The following is a 25,030-nucleotide window of genomic DNA, read 5'->3' as shown; positions in this document are numbered from 1 at the left end:
ATCATATCAAATTTTATTATATTGTATTGTACTTTGATGAATATAATATTTGGAAGATTATACCATTATAGAATTAGTCATATTTTTTTAGCTTTTGTTTTGTTTAAATCTCCATAGACCCACAGGCCACAACCTTCCCCGTTCCGTATTAGTTTTTGAAATAATTAATTCAACCCGTCCTTCTCCATCGCACATAACCTTGAACCCGCATTCGCTTTGCATAGAGCAAAATCAGTCTCACCCACTCTATTGTCATCCCTAAAAATAAGGAAAGACCAAAACTTAAAGGAGAAATTTATGTAATGAATATCAAGAGATAATGTAGCGTCTAAGGAAAAAATTACCTCCGTGCATTTTGTTTCTTATTTGTATGTATCCCACATATCAGTGAATCTCACTAGATACACACTAGATACATGTATATGTATGTATCTGAAGTGATTCGCATGTATCTGGGATACCAGATACATGAAAGAGTGGCGCATGAGATCGGAGAAAGACGAGGGAGGCGAGCAAGAATTGCTAATATGTATCCCAGATGCATGTGAATCCACTTGGATACAATATATCTAAAACAAATTACACCTAAAATTAACCAATTATGTATCCGGATACATGTATACTTATCTGGAGGCAACAAAATCTTATAAGATAAGTAATATTACAAATTAGAATATATCTGAGTAAATAGCTACTAAACTGATGGGATTATGTAAGTTCCCCTATATTATATTTGGCGAAATTAAATTCGATCCAAATAACTTCACAATTTTTTTTCTTTCTAGTCAATATTTTTTTTAGTACAAACATGATAAATTATGGTGAGTAATGAGTATATCACGGGTTCTCAAAATATTGCATGAGAATTTTAAATATTTAAAGCTTTCAAGTTTTCTCAAGTAAAAGAAAAAGGAAATTAAAAGACTTGGAGTGGTTGTGCTGTTGAAAAACTTTAAAATGTGAAGCTTCCTAAAGTTTGAAAAATGTCATTTGCTTACATAAATTCTTTGGACGTTTCCAAGAGGAGGAAGAGCTTCGTAATTATGAGGGGCACATTTGTCCAATTCAGTATATAACATGGAGTAATTTTATTACACACAAAATATGACACAAGAAAGATAACGAAATTTTATAAATGGGGTTGGAGAAGGATAAGATATATGTATTCCTATCCCCTTATTATTTTACGATATTTGGTTAGGATACACATTTTATTTTAAGGAAAATTGTATAAAATAGTAAATTATTAATTCAAATTAAATGTTATAACCATAGTTTGATTTAATTGTAACCTGTAGCAAATAGTTGTCATTCGCCTCTCTCTCTAGGTTTCTCACTCGCCACTCTCGCCAGTCTCTCCCTCGCCTCTCTCGCTTTTATACAAACACAAATGTATAAAATGTATTTGTGTTTGTATAAAGCGAGAGAAAATTGTATATACAAATACGAATACATATATTTTCGTCCTATACACTTATAATTATACAAATACAGATTTTCCCTGCCTAGTNCAAGTTTTCTCAAGTAAAAGAAAAAGGAAATTAAAAGACTTGGAGTGGTTGTGCTGTTGAAAAACTTTAAAATGTGAAGCTTCCTAAAGTTTGAAAAATGTCATTTGCTTACATAAATTCTTTGGACGTTTCCAAGAGGAGGAAGAGCTTCGTAATTATGAGGGGCACATTTGTCCAATTCAGTATATAACATGGAGTAATTTTATTACACACAAAATATGACACAAGAAAGATAACGAAATTTTATAAATGGGGTAGGAGAAGGATAAGATATATGTATTCCTATTCCCTTATTATTTTACGATATTTGGTTAGGATACACATTTTATTCTAAGGAAAATTGTATAAATAGCAAACTATTAATTTAAATTAAATGTTATAATCACAGTTTGATTTAATTGTAACCTGTAGCAAATAGTTGTCATTCGCCTCTCTCCCTATGTTTCTCACTCGCCACTCTAGTCAGTCTCTCCCTCGCCTCTCTCGGTTTTATACAAAAACAAATGTATAAATGTCTTTGTGTTTGTATAAAGCGAGAGAAAATTGTATATACAAATACGAATACATATATTTTCGTCCTATACACTTATAATTATACAAATACAGATTTTTCCCTGCCTAGTTCTCTTTTGCCTTTCTCTCTTCCTCACTTTATACAAACACATATTATACAAATTGCAATGTATAATTTGTGTTGTATAAAGCGAGAGAGAGATTTGATATACAAATGTTTTATTTCGATTCAATTGTATACAAATTCAAATTTTATGCAGATATACAAACATATAAAATTGAATTGAGAGGTTGTCAGTGATTTATACAAACGAGAGGCTGCCAACAATTTATACAAATGGTCTGCCAGCGAAATTATACAAATCTGAAGCTCCTGCCAGTGAGTTATACAATCTGATACTCCATAGCAAACATAAAGTCAATTAAACAAACTATAGCTATAACATACAAATATGATTTTTATTTTTGCTATATGTGAAAGTTGCTCTTTATTCTATTCCATAAATGGGGTATGAGAAGGATAAGATATATGTATATGCCTATTCCCTTATTATCTTACGACATTTGGTTAAGACACAAAGTTTATTCTATTTCAAAAATAGGAAATTGTATAATAACACTGAGCCTTTTTGAAGACAGAAGACCTTACTCCTTTTTTGTGGAGTGGAAAAGTTATTATCTTTAATAGAACCTTGGATCAACAAAAGATTATCATAAGCATATATGCAAAAATAATACTGATCCTTTTAATTTGTTTGACCTACTTTTCTTTTTAGTTCGTTTGAAAAAAAATGAATTTTTTTTTACTTACTTGGCATGTATTGATTTAGTATCAGTTTAATCGAAATTATCAGTCTTAATGATCCCAATACAATATATGATATTATCAGTTATACGAAAATTATCAGCCTTCATGAATGGAGGGTATGGGCTGTAAAAAATTTTTTGAGAGAATAAGTGTTTCTTGAATTACTTTGGATTGGAGTATGAACATGTAATTATTTGGACAAATTACAGAAATACACATCTTTTGTTTCACTTATTGCCATTATCCCCTATTACTTTTAAAAATCTCTAAAATCCCTTATTTCTTTAATGTATCCGAGCTGCATATTAATGTATCCGAACCAGTATTTAATGTATTCGAGTTAGTTTTTAATGTATCCGAGCTACATATTAATGTATCTGAGCCTGTATTTAATGTATCCGAGCTAACATATTATGTATCCGAGCTAGTTTTTAATGTATCCGAGACAATATTTAATTTTTAAGGGATTAATGTAATTAGAAACTTATTAGGGATAGATTGTAATTTCATATTAAAACTATGTGATTTATGTAATTTACCCGTATTATTTTGAGTTTTATGACTCATTTATGTAGTTTTTACTATAAATTTATTTAAGTTAAAACAAAATTTTCAATTGAAAATATTGTTATAAAATTAAATTAAAAATTCACTAAGATAAATATAAAAATAGATAAATAAGAATCTTGAAAAAGAAATTAATAGTAAGAAACTTATGCTATTTATGAAGAGTCAAATTTATTAATTTTTTAAATAATAGACACAAACCTTCTGATTTTTCTTTAAGTTCCTTAATGAAACGTAACTAGGACATTCACAAACTTAGTTTTTTTTTTTCCTGGATCCTTTTGTAAATTAAAATGCAAAAGGTGAATATATTTAGGAGGGAATATAATATCAAACCTAAACTAATTTTTATTTTATTTTTAATAAATATGGACAAACTCACATCTTTACAAATTGGATATTTCTTGCTAAAATTATGTTTTACTTTTTTTGGACGAAAATAGACCTCGTTGGCTCCTTGTAATATGGAGTACTAGAACATTCACAAACTTGGTTTTTTTTCCCAGATCCAAACGTTGTAAACTAATATCCAAAAAGTGAGTATATTTAGGAGGGGAATATAATACCTAACTTTTTTTTTTTTTACGAATTTGATCTTTATTGCTTAAGTTATATTTTGCTCTTTTGGATGAAAATAGACCTCTTCTTATAATACGGAATAATAGAACATTCACAAACTTAATTCTTTTTGTTTATTTTTTTTTCCTGAACTCAAGGTTGTAAATTAAAATTCAAAAGGTGAATACAATTACGAGGGAGATGTAATACACAACATTTTTTTTTAAAAATAAAATGAACAAACTCATATCTTTACAAATTAGATTTTTATTATTAAAGTTATATTTTGCGTTTTGGACGAAAATAATATGGGATAATAGAAATTTCACAAATTTAGTTAAAAACTTTAAATGCCAAATTTTCAAATTTTGGGTGTTTTGAATTTCTTTCCATGTATATTCACTATAATGTCACTGTCCATGAAAATAGAGAAGAAAAAAAAAGGGAAAATAGAAGGAACGAAAAGACAAATACAAAAAATGAAGAGAAATATCTTAAAATAAAATAGGCACAAAATATATTTTTTTTAAATTAGAAAAAGGGAATGAGCTGTCGGTTTTGTTTTAGGGAAAATTGTACATAATGACAAACTATTAATTTAAAATTAAAAAAATAGCTACAGTTTCATTTATTTCCATTGAGGAGCAAATCTCTCGGTCAGTTTGCTATTAATAGGTTTTTCTCCTTCACCCGATCTCAGTACAAGCCTCTACTAGCTAAATTGTTTCTTCTCCGATTTCAAGCCCTTCGATATTGCGGAGCTGCCGCTATGATTCTCGCGGAGATTTCTGGAAATATAGCTTCCCGGTTCATTTCTGAAGGAAAAAGTCGCGATCTTTTTGATCGAAATCGGATTAGATATACACTCTAACACCCATGTCGTTGTGAATCAACATTGGTATACATATTCCTAATAGATACTTATATACAAATTAAAGCTTTATACAAATATACAATTGACAAACCTAAAATAATAGACATATACATATACCTATTATATACAAAATCATATATCTAAACTAAGGACGAACCTGCTCTATATAAATATACAAATTCGAAAAAATAGTCAACAATTTCATATACTTATACAACTCACAATAACACTATATAAACTACATCGAATTCTATTTTTCATTTATATACATATTCCCAATATTCACTTATATAAAAGATTATATACACTTATATAAAAGATTATATACATAAATTAAAGCTTTATACAAATAAAAATATTCCCCTGCCCAGTTCTCTTTTGGCTTTCTCTCTTTCTCGTTTCATACAACATAATTGATAAATTGCGTTTCTGTTTGTATAAAGCGCGAGAAAATTGTATATACACATGCAAATACATATATATTCGTCCTATACACTTGTAATTATACAATAAAAATATACCCCTGCCCAGTTTTATGTTTGTATAATGTATAATTTGTGTTTGTATAAAGCGAAAGAGAGAGCGATTTTTGATATACAAATATTTTTGTCAACGATTTATACAAACGAGAGGCTAACAACAATTTATACAAATGGCTTGCCAGCGAAATTATACAAATCTGAAGAGGAGCCAATGAATTATACAATTGCTTCTTTTTGTATATATGTATAGCGAAATAAACATAACTTTCAATTGTATATGTATAGCGAATTATACATATATATGTTTGCTATGGAGCACAATTATGCAAACTTTGTTATAGCATACAAATATGATTTTTTTGTTTGCTATATGTGAAAGTTGTTCTTTGTTTTAACATAAAATGTAAACAATCTTCAAAGTAGAGCTGTCAATATGGGCTGGCCCACCCATCCGGGCTAATCCATACAGACTTTGAAATTTGACGGGTCAGGCCGGGCTAGCCCATTTTTTGTGTGGCCCAAAAAATGGTCGGCCCAGCCCACAAGTACGTGGGCTACGGGCTTGCCGGGTCAGCCCTCTTTTCGTAAAAGTATATTTTTATAATTTTTTTAAATTAAATTATAATTAAAAATATTATCATAAATATCGACAAGATAATATTACATGGTATTAGTGTTACTACTTATTAATCAAATCCACAAATAAAATTATCTTTATAATATTTAGGGATAAGGGTCTGAAAAATACCCCAACTTTGGTCGAATTTGCTGTTGTGATACCAAACTTTCATGAGGACCATTTAGCTCCCTAGACTATTTAATACTGTATTTTAAACATATATATTTACCCACGTGGACATAAAAAATAATGCAAAATTATAAATAGTAATGTGTCTACGTGGGCACATATATACCTTTAAAATATACTATTAAATAGTTCAAGGGGTAAAAAATACGGTAATAAATAGTTCAGGGGGTAAAAAATATGGTATTAAATAATTCAGGGGGTAAAAAATATGGTATTAAGCAGTTTAGGGAGGTAATAGATCCTCGTGAAAGTTTAGTATTGCAACAACAAATCCGACCAAAGTTGGGATATTTTTCAGACCCTTATCCCTAATATTTATTAAGTTTGATTTCAAGTAAAAGCATAAATAGCTAAATAAAAATATTAACCTAATTATTTTCCAATGATCATTATAAAACACAAAAATTATGACAATATTCCATAGGCGACGGCCTATGTAGTGATTCTTAGAAATTTTAGGGAATTTTTATTTTATGTAATACATATTTTATAAACATAATTTGTCTTTAAATTGTAATATTTCAAACTTTAAACTGATTTGGAGTTTAGACTCTTGTTATTTTTAATACTCTATTTTATTTTATTTTTTTATTTTTTAATTAATTTTTATTTGGCCCACGGGCTGGTCCTATCCATATTTCTCAAGCCCCACAAATAGGCAGGCTTATTCAGGCCGGGCAAAAAAGCCCTTTTCTTAAAGCAACTTTCACATATAGCAAACACAAAATTCATATTTGTATGCTATAAGAAAGTTTGCATAATTGCGCTCCATAGCAAACATAAATAAGAATACAAATAATGTAAATTTTCAATGAAAAATAGATATTATGAAGTTAGAATAATAAAATCTAACTCAAAAATTTGAAAAGTTTATAAAATAATGGAAAAAAGGGATAAATATACCCCCGAACTATTGTAAATGTTGTGTAGATACCTCTGTCATACTTTTGGGACATCGGTGCCCCTGCTGTCCAAAAACTAGAGCATATATATACCCTTCACTCTAACAGAAGACTAAATAGGGACACGTGACACAATCTTATCTGCCGATCCGATATTTAATAAATGTAGGGTCAGTGGATAAGATTATGACATGTGTATATCCGTTAGTATAAAGTGTATATATGGTCTAGTTTTTGGGCGACGGGGGCACCAATGTCCCAAAAGTATGATTGAGGGTATCTGCATACCATTTACGATAGTCCGTAGGTATATTTGTCCTTTTTCTCTAAAATAATATCAAAATAGTGTTGTGTTGAATTTAATAAGTTGATATAATGATATTAAAATAGTTTGATTAGTTTTACTACTTGATATTTGAAGAAGACAACAAAAAATTGATCTTTTTATAAATACAACAATAGATTTTGCATAATGTAGAAGGTTTGAACTTTGAGAGACATTAGAAATACAATAATGAAAGGGGAATTAAAAAAGTAAATATAAGAATAATAATATTGATTCGTGATAATCGTTAGAATATAAATGAGCAACAACATAAATAGTCACATAAGAAAGGATACTAAAATTAACTAAATTCATTTCTCATATTACAATGATCTTTATATTAAATGAGGTGAAAAAATATTCTATTTTGTATCCAAAAAATTCTTTTCAAATTCATCAATACATGAGATTTTTTAACAATATATTTACATTTATATACATCTTTGAGAGGAAATGGGGGTCCAAAGCTATTGCTTTACTGGTCTTATTTATATTTATTCCTATTGATAATTTTTAATTTTAATAAAAGATCGCTACACATTTTATCTAGGGGAAAGACTCAAATATGCCATTAAACTATTAGAAAAGGTTCATTTATATCGTCCGTTAAAAGTTTAACTCATTTATGCCATTACCGTTATAAAAAAGTCCATTCATGTCACTTTTTTCATTAACGGACCCATTTCCAAATTTCCAAAAACCATTACATGTCACCAATTTAAAACCATGTCATTTAATTAAAAATAAAAACAAGAACCCAAACCCATTGACATAAAACCAAACCTCAAATACAACAACGGTGATGCAATCACCATAAACAGCACAAGTAGGGGTGTACAAAATCGAACCGAAAATCGAACCAAACTGCAAACCAAGTTGAATCGAAAAAAACCCGACTAGTGGTTAGTTTGACTTGGTTTGGTGTTGGAAAAAAAAATCCAACTATAATTGGGTTGGTTTGGTTTTAACTACAAAAAACCAACCCGACATTATATATATTAATTTTTTATTTTATACATAAAATTATTTACTTTGCTATAATTTTTAAATATTGCTTATACTTTTTCATAGTTTTTATCTTTTAATATATTATTTCAAGGTTGAAACTTAGAATTTTGAATGGTTCCATAAAAATTATAGTTCATAGATGTTGGTAATTATAATAAAATTTAAATCAAAATCAAATTAATACTAATGCAAACAGAAAATCAATTTAACATAAGAATGACAATAATATTGAATATTTGTTCTTTGGTTTTACATTGGTTTAGACAATTAAAATACATAATCTAATTTTAATTTCCTTTAGGGTCTGTTTGGAAAGCCACTAGGTAATTTGAATTGGTGTAATTACTAGGGTAGTAATTATCAGCCTAGTAATTACACAGTCTAGTAATTACACTGACATGTTTGGTTGCCACAATGTAATTACACATGTCCTGTTTGGATGTCACAGTATAATTACACATATTCTGTTTCGATGCACAATTGCAAACATAAAATTATAATAAATTTTAAAAATAAAAATTAATCATTTTAAATTTATACTAGACAAATAAGAAATTTTATAAATGACATTAAATTAAATATTTAAGATATATATTCTTTTTTGAAAATATATTAATTAATAAACATATTTACTGTAACTAATATTATGAAAAAATAATTGATTTATATTTTTTCAAATTAATATATTTCAATTGAATTGATCGTAACAACTAAAAGTATGAAGTTTCTACGGACATTGTGAAATGCATGTTTGATAAAAAGAATAGTAATATATAAATAAAATATCATAAATTATTAAATGTTTGACAAAAATATAATCTATCAAGTCTAATTAAAAAATGACGTGCAATGTAAATTCAATATTACTAAAACAAATGAAACTGAAAATATAACATAAGTAATAAATTCAAAACAAAAAATTTAACATAATACTCTTATAACGAATTTCAACATAGCAATAAATATGATTTATTTTTATTTCTTCATAATAAAGAAAACGTAAGTCTATAACCTTACTTAACAATAAATTCTATTTTAATTTAAAAATTAGAATACTAATAAAATTATGCTAATGAAAAAATAATCATGGCATAAAGAAATAGATAATACGAGAAAATTACATAGAATCACGTAAAGTAAGGTTGAGAACAAGAATAAAATGAAATATAATAATATAAAATATAAAATAGACTTTTACAAATTTTTGGAATAATAAAAATAAAAATAAAAAGAAATTAAAATAATAGAAGTAAAAAAAATTAAAACAAAAAAATAAATATAGAAATAAAAAAAATGAAAAAGTAATCAGGTGGTAATTACACCATGTAATTACCAGCAATCTACAACCTCTGTCTGTGAATTGTAGAGTGTAATTACCCCTGCCAATTACACCAATTACCTGTCCTTCCAAACAGGACAAGACAATGTAATTACACCAATTACACCAAATCCAATTACCAGGGTGTCCTTCCAAACATGCCCTTAATATTTAGTCATGTAACTAATACTTATTAAACTTATTTTAGCATGATTTAATACTTTTTAAATTATGATCATTTTCATTATGACTTGTTAATTTGCAATAATTATTTTACATGATTTTTTATTTTTATTTTATTATTATTATTATTATTATTTTTGGATATTTTAGTGTCATTAATCATATCATTGTTTGTGTTGTATTCTTAAGAAACACCTTAGATAGTTGTATTTTGGTAGGACTGAAGAAATATTTGAAGTACAAGTAAATTATATGTTTGTATGAATACTTTAGCGGAAAAACCCGAAAAAATCCGAAAAAACCCGAGGTTGAAAAACCCGAGTTTTATTGATTTGATTTGATTTATAGATTTAAAAATCCGACACAAATAATTTGGTTTGATAATTAAAAAACTCAAACCAACCCAACCATGTACACCCCTAAAACACAAGGATGCACACAGCAAAAACTTACCCTACTCCTCGTGTAAACAATATGTAAAATTAATCAACTAACTTTGAACTTGACTTTAGCTAATTCTAATTAGACTTGAATTCCTTATTTTTATTTATTTTGTAGACAGCCTTTTTAGACCGTACGTTTCGTATTTCACTAATCATCAAAGTGATAGTTTAGCTAAAAATATATACGATATACAACATTACAATTTAAACACTTATATTTTATACATGCTATATTAACCTTATATTATACGCGCTTTTACACTGTCATTTAATATAACTATTTTCTATTTCAAAAAACTCAAACCCGAAATTCCAGATTAAACAACTCTACAAATAATTAGGGGTGTTACTCTCTAATTACATCACCATAACGTCAACCAGGATTAATTCTAGAATTGTATTTCATGACTCATGAATAACAATAAAAAACACAAATAACCAAGGTCGCATGTCTTCATTTTCTATCACGGTCAAAAAAAGCCATAGGGGGACTACTTATTGTATTTCTCTATTTAAAATAGTTTTAACAAGCGCATATAAATTAGGCCACGTAAACTCCGGACAGAACACAAATTTAAATTAAGTTATTTTGCTAAAAAACTTAGATTTATCGAGCTAGGTAGGCATTTGTGATTAATATGACAGGATATGAATCGCGAAAATGGATGATTTTGGTAGCGACTATCTGGATACAAGCGTTCACCGGAACGAATTTCGACTTCTCAGCTTACTCGTCGGAGTTGAAGGATGTTTTGGGAATTTCACAGGTTCAGTTGAACTACCTGGCGACGGCGTCCGATCTCGGAAAAGCGTTGGGATGGTCATCGGGATTAGCGCTGATGTATATGCCGTTGTGGTCCGTCATGTTTGTAGCTGCTTTTATGGGGTTGTTTGGTTATGGAATTCAATGGCTTATCATTCTTGACTTCGTTTCATTGCCTTATTTTGTGGTTAGTATTATTCTTTCCATCTTTTTTTCCTATGGGTTTCCATTTATATTTATATTCTTTAATTTTGGGTGTAAGCTCAAGTAGGCATTTAAACTGGTATAAAATTGAACCAATAAATACATGCATCCTATATAATATTCTACTCTCTCTGTTCAATTTATGTGACTTACTTTCTTTTTTAGTAAGTCCCAAAAAAATAATACATTTTTATATAAAGTAACAATTTAACTTTTAAATGTCAATTTTATCCTTAATGAAATGATTTATAGTCACACAAATTCCTCTTATTCATTTTAGATCACAAATTTTAAGAGTTATCCTTTCTTTCTTAAATTTCGTGCCGAATCAAACTACCTTACATAAAATGGGATGGATGAAGTACATGGCAATTTGAGTCCTACGTGTGTTATGTCATATATTACTCATGATTTACTTGTTTAACCAAGTTAAAAAAGGGCGTATATATATGATGCCTATATATTAAATATAGTATTAGTGTGTACTTGTGTAAAATTAAGATTATTTTTTTCTTTTTCATTTTGCAGTAGTAGTGAGATTGTTTTTTATAATGATATTTTTAGGCTTTAATTAGCTGTCTAACTAATCACGTTTTATTTCTAATTCACAATATAATTATATATACTAATGTTAGTAGTAATTGTTTTCAAATGAATTCGTTGTGTTGGGCTTATTATTTTATTTAAATAAATAGTTAATATAGTGTCAACTTCATCAATTAGATATTTATTTTAATCCGTAAAAGGTCGAAATATAAATCATTGAATAGCCAAACCATTTTTAAAATAAATAAATAAATAAATACCAGAAGTATATAGAACATGCTAGTATATCTTTATGGCTGCCTCTTTTTTCTTTTATCCTTTTTTTACTACTAGTGTTAAAGCATTAATTATTCTATCCCTTTACTTATCATGACAAAACAAAGGTTATATACTAGTAAGCTTATTTTTAGTCTTTTGAATTCACTTTAAGCTGTCTATCAAAAAGTAAAAATTTTGTGTTCTAAATCATAAATTACAGATATTTAAGACCACATAAATATTAGTGACCGTGGTGTAGTGTCTCTGAATATGTCTGGTATATAATACACCAGACACTTCATTCACAGTTGTCCAAACTAATACTTTAAAAAAAAATCCCAACGTTTTGTTTGTAACAGGAGAAAAGAGACACTTGTCCTTTTACTACATGGGTCATATCTTCTGTGTACTAGTTCCTCTCGACAAAAATTATACTCTTTTTGTTCAATTTTATATGAGTTAGTTTGGCTCAATATAAAATTTAAATAATTTAAAAATAAAAATAAAATTTATGATCTAAAATAAGTGATAGATATTTATGTAGTTAAAAATTATTTGATTAAGAGTAAAGTAAGTATTTTAAAGTTAAAATTGTTATTGAATATAGAAATGTATCATTTATTTTAGACCGATTAAAAAGAAAAGTAACTCATATAAAGTGGAACAGAAAAAGTATTGTAGTAAAAAATTTTTTTGTACGTTTTCATATGGTTACTAATCTATATTTTGAACTTTTTAATGAAAATTCTGGCTCCATGAACTCTAGAATTTTCCATATGTTACATCAGTTATATGTCCATTTCATACCGTTAGCATTTAAAAATACTAATAACCAAAATCAAATTAAATAAATCATTTAAATTAATGAAAAAAAAGAAGTATATTAATTCTTGGTTTTATCCTGTATTATTTCTTTACTTCTTGTAAATCATTCATCTCCCTGGACTAATTAGCGCGATTTTTGTGAGTTCAAACAAACCTAATGTTTTTGACTCGAATTATTATATATATTACATATGTCAAAACAATGTTTATAATATTAGATGAACTATGAATTCTGACTATTGACTAATCATTGCAGGTATTTTTCTTATGCTTGTTAGCTGGAAGCAGCATCACATGGTTCAACACAGTTTGTTTTGTTCTCTGCATAAAAAATTTCCCTTCTAACAGACCATTAGCACTTGCACTTACAGTAAGTTTTAATGGAGTTAGTGCAGCCTTATACAACCTTGCTGCAATTTCATTAAACCCTTCTTCAACTCACATTTACCTTCTTCTTAATGCTTTCATTCCTCTATTCACTTCAATTGTATCACTTATCCCAATTCTTCGACAACCCCCTGTCGATCCCCTGCCTTCTGATTCCATCAAACATGAACAACTCATTTTCGTCCTGCTAAATTTCCTTGCTATTATTACTGGCTTCTATCTTCTCTTTGTACATTCAAATGATTTATCAACTGCTCGTGTCATTTTTGGTGGTGCCATTTTATTACTAGTCCTTCCATTAGGCATTCCTGGGATTATTTATGCACGCGATTGGTTTCAACGTAAGGTGTTCTCTAGTTTTACTCTTCAAGGTTCCGGCTTCCTTCTAGTGGATGATGATGATCTTGAATTTCATAGAGAGTTTCTTAGTCGCGAGAATAGCCAGATTAGTGTAACGTCTTATGGTGTAAATGGCGATGGACCGACTCTTACATTAAGCCTAACGAGGTTTATTGGAGATGGTGATGAAGGATCATGTTGTGGGAAAATGATTGGGGAGGATCAATTGTTTATGCTTGGAGAAGAACATAAGGCGGAAATGTTGGTTAAAAGAGTGGATTTTTGGTTATATTATTTTGCTTACTTTTGTGGAGGAACAATTGGGCTTGTGTATAGTAACAATCTTGGACAAATTGCACAATCACTTGGACATACTTCAATGACTTCTACTCTTATTACATTGTACTCGTCCTTCTCCTTCTTTGGTCGTTTGCTCTCTGCAGCTCCAGATTTCATCAGATTGTAAGTAATTAAAACCTCACTTTTACTCTGTTTTCATATTTTGTATCAAAGGGTAAGTTAGGAGGGATGCAGTGGTGTAGTCACATAGATAGAGTGAAAGGTTGCCCCTTAAACTTAACTTGGCTTCAAATGATAACGAAACTTCCTACTTTCAAGATGAGCATCTAGATACCTCCAAAATTTATGTGTTAGGTGTCCGCAAGACACAATGAGGACGAATTAATGTGTCTAGATGTGCATTTTCAAAGTTTTGCCAATATTATATTGTATATACAGGCCAGAAATTACTTTAAAATATTAAAACTTAGGCGATATTCCTGACTTCCCCCATTGAGGAAATGGATCATGACAATCTGTATGCTGACTTTAGTTGTTGCATTAGGCGCAAAGGTGGATTTAGGACAAGGTCTATATATACATTTGTGAAAAAAACAAATTAAAAAATGTATACATGTAATAAAATCACGCACATTCTGAACCAACTGACTCTAGATCATGAATTCGTTATAATTAGAGTTGCAATTGAAAATGAAGGAATTTCTTTGGCAGGAAGTTTTATTTTGCAAGAACAGGATGGCTAGCAATAGCATTAGTTCCAACACCAATAGCATTCTTCTTAGTAGCAGCAAGTGGAAATGAGGCAGCACTTCAAGCAGGAACAGCTCTAATTGGCTTGAGTTCAGGATTCATCTTTGCTGCAGCAGTGTCAATAACATCAGAACTCTTTGGACCAAATAGTGTTGGAGTAAACCACAACATTCTCATCACAAATATCCCAATTGGATCACTTGTCTATGGTTTCCTTGCTGCTCTTATTTATGACAATAATGCTGCTGCTGGTTTTGCTACTTTTTCAATACAGATGGTTAATGATTCAGTAGTTTGTATGGGGAGAAAATGCTACTTTTCAACTTTTATTTGGTGGGGTTGTCTTGCCATATTAGGACTTGTTTCAAGTGTCTTGTTGTTCTTAAGAACTCGACCTGCTTATGAGCGATTCGAGCAAAATCGTCGGATAAGCTAAGTTTGTTGGAATGATCATCTTGAAGTTTGTTATCTGCTAAATTTTGTAGTCAATGAAATATGATTAGTAACACTATTCTAGAATAATAATAATAGTAAATCAAGATGTAGGAATGATAAATCGAGCTCAGTGAATTTACAGCGTGTTCTTAAGAAAGTTATTTTCCTCAAATATTTGAGGTTATGAAATGTATCCTCCCATGATAAAACGATTTACTTCAGCAGAATAGTGGGGTACCTCAAATTTAGCTAAATTTTGTACTCACTCAATAACGGCAAATGACACTTACGTTTTTAAGAAGATCAAAAATAGTAGAAAATTTAAAAAATTCGTAGTTGAAAAATAGGGAGGATCTATTTCTAGCCAACTAAGTATAGTATGAAGAAATGCTTAGTACGACTTATTAGAGTAGTCACAATCCTTCGAAAAAGTCACAATCCATCAAAAAAATCACAACTCATTCAAATTGAAAAGGTGTTCTTAGAGCACTAGCTCCTAAGTTGGTCATTGTCCTAAATTGGATCGTGGCAAAGTTAGTATACTTATTTGGAAAAAAACTATATTGAATAGCCGCCCATCAAAATGACAGCCGATAATTTATATATATATTATTGTATAATATACATATAATATACATTTTTAATTCAAAATAGTGTATATCTTTTGTATATTTGACTTGGTAGTGCAATAATTTTGACCGACCAACTATTTTTTACTAGACTAATAATCAAAAGATTTTCCACTAATAACCTCACAAGTATCATGATTGTGTAGATTTCAATAACATCAGTACATACAACTTGAACACTTTTTCATAGATACCTATCAAGAATCTAATCTCCCCAAAGTACTAACAAATAACATCAAATATTTCCACACAAAATAATACTACTAATATATTAATGGTAGGTACAAAATGTTTCATTCTTAATGCAAAGGAACAATCTTTCATAAGCCAAAGCCATTTTCTTTGCAGTGAACATAGAAGATGCATATTCCCTACAAGCCTTTCCTCTTCTTGCTAATTTCTCTCTTCCTTCTTCAACTACTCTTTCAAGTGCTTCAACCAATGACTCTACATTTGGTGTAAACATAAAACCATATTCATCATTCACAACAATTGTTCCTTTTATACTTGGAAACCTTGAAGCCATAATTGGTTTCCCACTCATCATTGCTTCCATTAATGTAAGATCAAGTCCTTGTGGTCTAAGTGTTGGATTTACAAATATGTCTATTGAGTTATAAAATGCTTTTAATTCAGATGGATTCATTGAACCTAATACTATAACTTGAGGTCCTAAATCTTTGTACCTTTGTAACCAAGGTCCAGAGCCAGCTACTATTAAATAAACATTAGGGTATTTTTCTTTGAGTTGTGAAAATGCTTCATGAAGTAAAGGGTGTCCTTTATCTTTTACTAATCTTCCAGCTACACCTAGTACTATGGTTGCATTTTGTGGTAAACCTATTTTGGACCCAAAATCATGACCTAATCTTGAATCTTCACTAAAATCTTTTTCATCTACACCATTGACAATTACATGGACTCTTTTTCTTGGAATTTGATACACATCTCTAAGCATTTCTCCACAACTATCACTTATAGCTACATGATGTGCATAGTTATGAAAAAATCTAATTTCATTTAGCACCTTAGGTATCATGCCTTGTAGTCCTTGGTTGAAACTCGAGGACATAGGCTCGTTAGGGTTTCTAGCTAAATCTTGGAATATGCTTGATTGTACACTCTCTAGAGCTATTCCATGCCATGATACCACGAGATTTGGAAGGCTAAGAGCTACATGATGAGGCAATGCCACACTTTCTGAGTGAATTACATCGAAAGGCTCTCTCTCATTTTCCTCTTGATATTGTTCCCATGCCTTATTGTAACGCCATCTCCCTGCCTCGCCTTCATGCCAATGAATAATTGGTGAACTTTGTGAAGAATCATCGATCATATGTGATGTAGTTGGAGTAACATGTTCCATAGGAGGTGAAGTAAAGACATGTACTTGATGACCACGACTTGTCATAGCCATATGCAATGTATAGGCATGACGTTCCATGCCACCGGGGGTAGCACTCATAGGCCATTTCCTTGAAAAGACCGCGATTTTTAGAGTTTTCAATGGGGGTTTTTTATCGTTGAACTTCAAACGATTCCATGAAAACTCAGCATCGCGTAGATCACCGGACCATGACTTGATTTTGGAAGAAGTGGTGGTGCAAATGGAGTTAGTAGGGGTATGGAGGAGTAGAAGAATTGGAATGGTGAAAAGAACAATGAAAAAGAGGGTGGTACAAAGGCTAGAATTAAGAGAAAAAAGAGGCTTTTTAGGCTTGTTGAATGCCATTATGTTTGAGCCTTTGAGGTTTGAAAAAATAGAAGGGGGTGTAGAATTATAGATATGACTTTAATTTGTATAATAAAGGGACTTTTTCAAAGTTGATATGCTAAGGAAAGTGGGAAAGTTTGGCACATATGCACGCACTTAAGCAAGTGCACATTGGATTGCTGAGTTGGCCTTTTGCTTTGCTTTTTAGTGCGTTCCTCACGCATAATGCAAGAAAATTAAAAAGTTGGGACATAATATATAAGTGAAGTTTAATGTGAAAGGGCCTAAAATTATTCTAACTGATGAATGAATTTTAGGTGGCCGTCACCCTAATAATCAAAAAGACTTTTCATGTGATGCCCATGAGAAAAAAAAAAAAACAGAATCGCATGTGAGGGGAGTGATGAGATTAAAAAATAAAAATATGTTTAGATAAAATAATTATATATTTTAATATTAATTTAATCGTGCAAAAATATCATAAAGTAAGCAAACAAATTGAAATTTGATTCTACAATCCTAAGACTCAAGACCCTCGGCTTGCTTGGATATCATGTTAAACTGTGTGATCATCTTGTCTAAAACTTAAGCTATTAAAGAGAATAAACTTTTCTTTATTTAATCTGAATGGTTAAATAAATATTTATTTACGTAATTAAACATTTGTGAAATGACCAAGAGTAACGATGTTGTTGCTTTCTTGGCACATGTGAGCTGCGAGATTCTTTTTAGTAAGCATTTTGTACTTAAGTTAATTAATCTACACTTAACTTGCATATCGTCCTCCCTCCATTTAATTTATATTTCTATTATTATTACTTATAGAAGGGGATTAAAGTTCGTTTAAACGTAGGCACACTGTTCGATAAAAGAATTTATTTATTTTTTAAATAATGATAAGAAAAATATGTAGCATGAATTATTTTTTAAAAAAATTATAATAATCATTTTTGGCAGTACTAATAATGGGAAATAATTCCACAAATGTAATTCATATATATAGTTCCTAACTAATTTGACTTACTAAAGGCACAAATGCTTTCAAATTGAAAGGATATTGCTTTATAAAATGCTTTACTTTGTGGAAATATCTAACATAAAGAGAGAGTGATGTATAAGTTTTTTTTATTTATAAAAGTCAACCATTCAACTTAAGCAAACTTGCAAATTAGACGCATTTGGACATTGAATTTTGACGTTTTTAATTTAGAGTCTATCTTGTAGAAAGTATTTTGTGATGTACGTATTTTGTTGAAATACATTTACATGTATAGATTTTAAGACTTAATTTTTATTTTTTTTGGTTGACTTTCTTCTTTTCAGTTTAATTGATGGCTTTTATTTCTTGACCTCTAATTAAGCATTAAGCAATAGAATGCCTTTGCTACTTTTATAAGCACCATTTTCATGCTTAAATTTTCAGTAATATATTAATTACGTGGTCGAAAAAATAGCTTTATCTTTTATTGGACGAAATGCATTGAGTAGAAGCACAAATAAGAGAGATAATATATATTAAAGGGATAAAGGGTGTTATATAGGTGGATGAAAATTATGGGAAAATTGTATGAAATTACAAACTATTAATTCAAATTCAATAATATAGTCATAGTTTATTTTAATTGTAATTCGCAGTAAACATCCCCTTTTTTTGCCATCTGATTCGGTATACAATTAGTCATTTTATACATTTAAATAAAATGTGTTTGTGTTTGTGTTTGTATAAAGCGAGAGAAAAATGTATATACAAATACAAATACATATATTTTCGTCCTATACACTTATAATTATACAAATACATATCTTATTATACAAATTACAATGTATAAATGGATTTATACAAAACTGACAATTTGTATAAAATTGGATGTATCTAGAGAATCATACAAATCAAAAGCTCCATAGCAAACATAAAATTTGCTATGGAGCGCAACTATGCAAACTATAGCCATAACATACAAATATAATTTTTATGTTTGCTATATGTGAAAGTTGTTTAATTATATTTGAGCAGATTAAAATGAATTAAATCGATAAATTAATTTCGTTATAGCTAGCATGATTTTAGCCTGAATCAAATGGACAGAATAACTTGGACTAATAACGGATCATAATTCTAACTAAAAAATTATTCTTTATTTGTCCTTTTATACTTTATACCAAAACAAACTGGTAAAAGTTTTTTTTTTATTGAAATCATTATTATGCTAAAATAAACCAAATGCACAAACATTATTTTTCTAATGCTTTAAAATATTTTTGTATATATTGGTCAATTTAAGCTATAAGCAGCCTAAAATTAGCGCAAGCTTTCAAAAAGTCTAATTAGACTTGGTCCTAATATAGTTTGATGATATGAATATATTTAATATACATTGAAAATTTTAACATTTTACGCAAAGTAAAAAAAGAAAGAAGAGGAAATAATGGAGCTATATATGTTGACACATGTCTTTGTTGAACCTTTAATATTGGGACGTCCTTAATCTTGGTTTGGTCCACATGAGCTTTAAAAGAAAAATGGTCTACATAGGCATGAATTTATTTATTTTTGGGTTCTCGATCAGCCCAACTATTATGGATTTGCACCGCGTAGAGCTCCATTCGGGGGAAATACTCTATTTCAAAGATTTTTCCATATCAGACTTGAAAAACTTATGTTAGGAAGATCTAGACAAGAAATTTGTAGTATATAACACAATTGAATAATCTTCTAGGCCACTTTCTATGTTTCTATGAAGAGAAATTACTATTTTAATTTAGTCTCCATGTGTCGATGAATAGATGAATAATATGTATTTTTACTACTGAATCAGGATAAATTATTATCCTAAGATGTAATTAAACGTTGTAACATAATGTTAAATTCATGTCAAAAATAGAAATGAGTGCATCAAAATGCCTCCAAAACTATCACATTGCTAAAAGGAAGTAATAATGTTATATAAAACCTTGTGGTGGTAACTTTCATTTATTTACAAACAGTTAGATCTCACCTCAACTCCATACTTTAAATACAATATTCATATATATAGATATAGACATTATATAATTATTTCAAGCACCATCTTCCATCATACATACATACATTTACTTGCTCTTACTATTAACACCCATTCTTGAATTCTTAATCACCACAATTTTGCTATCCTTGTTTCCTTTTGGTGCATAAACAACATACTTATTGCTTGATTTTGGTGAAGGTGGCCATTGTCCACAAGCCACAGCCATGTCCCTTAGTGGTTGAATTGCTTCTAATGTTTCAATAATGGCTGGCATTTTGGGCCTATCTTTTGGGTTCAAACTTGTGCATAGTGAAGCTAAATGGGCCATTTCTTTTGAACCTTTTACTGAATATTGTCCACCAAATCTTGGGTCCATTATACAACGCAATCTTCTACTACTTGACAAGTAAGGCCTGGTCCAATCCACTAAGTTTTGCTCATTTTTGGGCCTTGTTTTGTCCATTGCTCTTCTTCCTGTTAGTAGTTCTAGTAAAACTACTCCAAAGCTATATATGTCACTTCTTGTAGTAAGATGCCCTACATCACAAGTGGAACATGAACAAATTGTTCTAGCTTCATGTTTACACCAAACAAATAAATGCATTATATAAACTATGTTAATTACTTAATTATGGTTGAGAGAAGGACCAATGCAATCTGACATTAATTTGTAGCAACTCTTAGACGTGGACAATTTTTTTCCGTTTGGTGTAAAGTGTAAACTTCAGCGATGACTAGTATTTTTCTCTAATGTTGAAGACCAATAACATAGAAAATAAATTTAGACCTATGTAGAAGATGGTTTCGACTAGAATATATAATTTGTATGACTTTCTCTTATAATGGAGATTTTCCTTTGGATCGTTACAATGCTCATTAAACGGTTCAAATAGAAGTGAATAGGTAAGAAGTAAAAAGCCCCATATCAATCCATCTCCATAGGAGACAATACGAGCTTCATTTTTAACTTTCCCACCTTTTGCAGCTAAAGTACTGTCTAGTGGGACACAAGTTCTTTAAAAACTGAAGTCATATAGGGCATAAGTCATAACTTAGGGATATTTTAATTTGAAAACTTGTGTCACATGTGATTGTTTTTTCGTTATGAGGGGTATAAGTTAAAGACCAACGTCGTTATGAGGGGTATAAGCTAAAGACCAATGCAAAATAAGGGCATAAGTGTCAAAGACTTTCTATTATACCTGTGCTAACATATTCAGGGGCTGCATATCCATAAGTGCCCATTACTCTAGTAGTAACATGAGTGTTTGATCCTTCTGGGCCCATATGTGCAAGCCCAAAATCTGACAATTTTGCAGTAAAGTCCTGAAAATAAAAACATATATCTATTATACACATATATTATACATTAATTATATTGACTAAAAATTTGAAATAGAAAAAAAATTATAAAAATAAATAATATTTAAGAATACATACAGAATCAAGCAATATGTTGGAGGTTTTGAAATCACGATAAATAACAGGTTTTTCAGCACCATGCAAGAAAGCAAGGCCTTTGGCTGCTCCTATTGCTATCTTCAATCTTGTACCCCATGGCAATGACATCGATAACCCTGAAATTTTTATGCAAGTTATTTTATTTCGATTTTTTTGTAATTCGTTGAAATTTGACTTTCCGTTCATTTGTATCTTTCGAAAAAATTACACATACTTCAATTATTTTAATCTGATAAAAAGGGACTTACTTTTAAAGAGATGATTCTCAAGGCTGCCTTTGGGCATGAATTCATAAACAAGAAGGCGCTCTTCATCCTCGCAACAATAACCAATCAATCTTACCAAATTTTTGTGCCTTAGCTGCCCTAGAAATATTACTTCCGCCTATATATCAACCAAAAATAACTTGTTAAATAATTCAAAATATACATATTACTCACTCCGTCCATATTTCACTTAATTAAGATCATCTCACTCATCAAGAATGAATAATACTGGACAAATAAGAGCAGACATAAAAAAACACGAAATAAACAAAAGATTTCTTTCTATAGGGCTTTGACTTTTTAGCTTTAACTTGTTGATGATTACGAGATTTCTATATTGTTATTCAGCCATATTAAGTTTTGGGACCCAACAATTATGAAAATCTTCATGAAGAAAAAATATTTAAACACAAAAAGGGGAAAAAACAAAAAAACACCAAAAAAATTAAAATAACGTGGGGCCACAATAGAACTGCCAAGTCCTATTTTATTATTTTATTTTTTCAAGTCCATGCTTATGCTCTGTAAGTCAAGGATTTAAGTTATTTATTTATTTTTGAAGGAGCTCTTGTCTCTTCATATAGCTTATAAAACAATTGATATCCTGTCTCTTCATAGCTCAAAAAATACAATTGACATCAATAAAACAGAGTTTTCCTTGTATAGAAAAACAAAATTTAAAAATATAATTTGTAAAGGAATTTCATCAACTATAATCATATAGCATCTCATACCCATGGAATTAACCAATTCAGATTCACGTCCCGTAAGATTTATGAAAGAGTATACACTTCCTACCAATAATTCTTCCACTTTTAGGGCTCTTGAATCCGCTCAACCCAAAACTTTTGGTTATAGGGAAGGAATCTCATTTTTCACGTCATATCCCTCGATGCTCATAACTAGAGATGTCAAAATAAGCGGGTCAAAATAGGTTAATATGATAATTTGGCCCAAAAATTAGTTAGACCGAAATGGACTAGGCTAAAAGCGGGTCATATCTTAAATAATCTGCTCATTCTTTTACTAAAATTTAGTTTCTTTCTTTGTTCTTTTATAATGTTTTAATTACCTAACAAATTATTATTTTTTTAATTATAATAATATATAATATATCCGGCAAAAAAAATCTTCTTAAACATAATTTGATAATTAGATTTCTCAAGTATCAATATGGATAATATATCAGCTCAATTCTTAGATTAATTTAACTTGGCAAGTCAAAATAGAGGGAGTCATTAACTCACTCGAACTTAAACAAATTATATTTTTATGAACAAATTTTATCGTGCTCCGGATAACAACAAAAGTTACTAAAAGGAAATTTAATAGATGTTAATAATAATTACCAGCCATTCCCTATGCCCTTGAAGTCCTTCGATATTAAGAAGCTTAACAGCAACAGCTTGAGATTTCAAACTACTCCTCAAATTCTCATCAACATACCCTTTATGTACTGTCCCAAATCCACCTTCTCCAAGCAAATAATTCGTAGAAAAATTCTGCGTTATCGTGCGTAATTCACTCACCTGGAAATCAAACAAGTCAGGTCCAAATGTTTGAGCAAGATCCTCGTTAATCCGAGTTGACGAGGATCTGCTCAAATCCGAAAATGACAACCTACGAAATGATGGTAATGGACCTATATTCTTCGAAAAATCGGATTTCGAGGTTTTGCACCTACTAAAATTACCAAATATTGTTTGATCATCAGCTGAACAACAGTTAGCTGTAAAAGGTCTCCAAGATTTTGAGTCTTTAGTCATTATTTGGTTTGATGAAAAAAAGATGGAGAAGTTGATGGGAAATATAAGAAGGGATATGTGGATTAGATAAAGGTAATTTAATTAATTAATTAATTAAGGTTAAATAATTGAGGTTTATTTTTTAAATTTAAATTTATTGATTATTATCCACAATGAGGTAAGGACATTCTTTGTGTAACTGCTCCAACCACTCTACTAAATAGGGTGTTTTTGTTCTAATTATTTTTTTGTGAGGATTAATTTTGTTGCTTGATTTGTCAACTAACGTACTTGTCTTCATGCAAAAAAAGGTGTTATTTTTTTTGTAATAAAGAATTTGGAATAGATGGCACTTCAATTATGCGGACTTGACTTTAATTTGTTAAATCAAATAGAAATACTTGTATACTTTATGGTGTGAAAATATATGTAAAAGCTAATTGGTAGTTTGGAATTAAGTTGAATGGAAAAAAGAAAAATGAAACGTATGCAAGACACTATAAGGTGCAATTTGTTTTTCACACATAAAATGCATATCGAAACTAACTCAACATTAAAAGTTAATTTGAATGATGAGAATTGTCCAAATCATATAAAAAGATCACTCATCTCTTAAAATGGCTCGACTTAAGGGTCATTCACTTCTACTATAGTGTAATTGTTTATTTTTATCTCTCAAATTCATGGTCTTTAACTTTTACTTCTATAGTTCATTTAATGAAGAAGTTTGTGGATTAAAATCCCCTTGATTATGACCTAATTTTGCTAGGAAAAATTAATTTCACAAGATAATTTTTTAGAGAATGTTTGTCTTGGGACATAACTTCTGTAGTATCTTAGCTTATTTGCAAGACCAGACTTTTTAGAAATTCTAGTCTTTGTCATAACTTCTGTCACTGAACTTATGATCTGTGATATAATTTATGCCACTAATTTTATATCATGTGATATAACTTTGCTGAATTTATATCCCATGGCATAATTTGTGTTACTAAACTTATTCCTTGATATATCATAACCACTATCACTGAACTTATGCACTGGGGCTTTGTGCCACTAAACTTATGCATGCCTTGTGAATTTTTTTAATCTTTTCGATGCAA

General features: G+C 29.8%; 3 protein-coding genes across 3 annotated transcripts; 1 reads left to right on the top strand and 2 right to left on the bottom strand.

Moving 5' to 3' along the window:
* Nucleotides 1-10,897: 10,897 nt before the first annotated feature.
* Nucleotides 10,898-15,123, top strand: LOC125842650 (protein NUCLEAR FUSION DEFECTIVE 4-like). Its single transcript, XM_049521973.1, has 3 exons — nt 10,898-11,250; nt 13,153-14,084; nt 14,634-15,123. The coding sequence occupies exons 1-3, from the start codon at nt 10,939-10,941 to the stop codon at nt 15,106-15,108; spliced, it is 1,719 nt and encodes a 572-aa protein (XP_049377930.1). The 5' UTR covers nt 10,898-10,938; the 3' UTR covers nt 15,109-15,123.
* An 865-nt stretch (nt 15,124-15,988) lies between these two features.
* LOC125842651 (uncharacterized) lies at nt 15,989-17,472 on the bottom strand. Its single transcript, XM_049521974.1, has one exon. It carries the CDS (start codon nt 17,466-17,468, stop codon nt 16,008-16,010), a length of 1,461 nt encoding a protein of 486 aa, XP_049377931.1. The 5' UTR covers nt 17,469-17,472; the 3' UTR covers nt 15,989-16,007.
* A 2,916-nt stretch (nt 17,473-20,388) lies between these two features.
* On the bottom strand, nt 20,389-24,023 carry LOC125842655 (probable serine/threonine-protein kinase PBL15). The gene is made up of 5 exons (XM_049521977.1): nt 23,532-24,023; nt 22,165-22,300; nt 21,896-22,032; nt 21,658-21,781; nt 20,389-20,992 (listed from the first exon to the last, which is right to left on the bottom strand). Exons 1-5 carry the CDS (start codon nt 23,946-23,948, stop codon nt 20,541-20,543), a joined length of 1,266 nt encoding a protein of 421 aa, XP_049377934.1. The 5' UTR covers nt 23,949-24,023; the 3' UTR covers nt 20,389-20,540.
* Between the last annotated feature and the right edge of the window lie 1,007 nt (nt 24,024-25,030).

The sequence above is a fragment of the Solanum stenotomum genome, chromosome 10 (assembly GCF_019186545.1).
Source record: "Solanum stenotomum isolate F172 chromosome 10, ASM1918654v1, whole genome shotgun sequence".
Lineage (NCBI taxonomy): Eukaryota > Viridiplantae > Streptophyta > Magnoliopsida > Solanales > Solanaceae > Solanum > Solanum stenotomum.
Note: the sequence above shows the minus strand (reverse complement) of the source record. Positions and strands in the feature narration are given on the sequence as shown.

Coding starts and splice junctions, on each gene's coding strand:
- LOC125842650 (XM_049521973.1), top strand. CDS start 10,939: ATGACAGGATATGAATCGCGAAAATGGATGATTTTGGTAGCGACTATC. Junction 11,251..13,152: donor TTTCATTGCCTTATTTTGTG/GTTAGTATTATT, acceptor TAATCATTGCAG/GTATTTTTCTTATGCTTGTT. Junction 14,085..14,633: donor GCTCCAGATTTCATCAGATT/GTAAGTAATTAA, acceptor TTTCTTTGGCAG/GAAGTTTTATTTTGCAAGAA.
- LOC125842651 (XM_049521974.1), bottom strand. CDS start 17,468: ATGGCATTCAACAAGCCTAAAAAGCCTCTTTTTTCTCTTAATTCTAGC.
- LOC125842655 (XM_049521977.1), bottom strand. CDS start 23,948: ATGACTAAAGACTCAAAATCTTGGAGACCTTTTACAGCTAACTGTTGT. Junction 22,301..23,531: donor AAGGGCATAGGGAATGGCTG/GTAATTATTATT, acceptor GTTGATATATAG/GCGGAAGTAATATTTCTAGG. Junction 20,993..21,657: donor CCCTGAATATGTTAGCACAG/GTATAATAGAAA, acceptor CTTGTGATGTAG/GGCATCTTACTACAAGAAGT.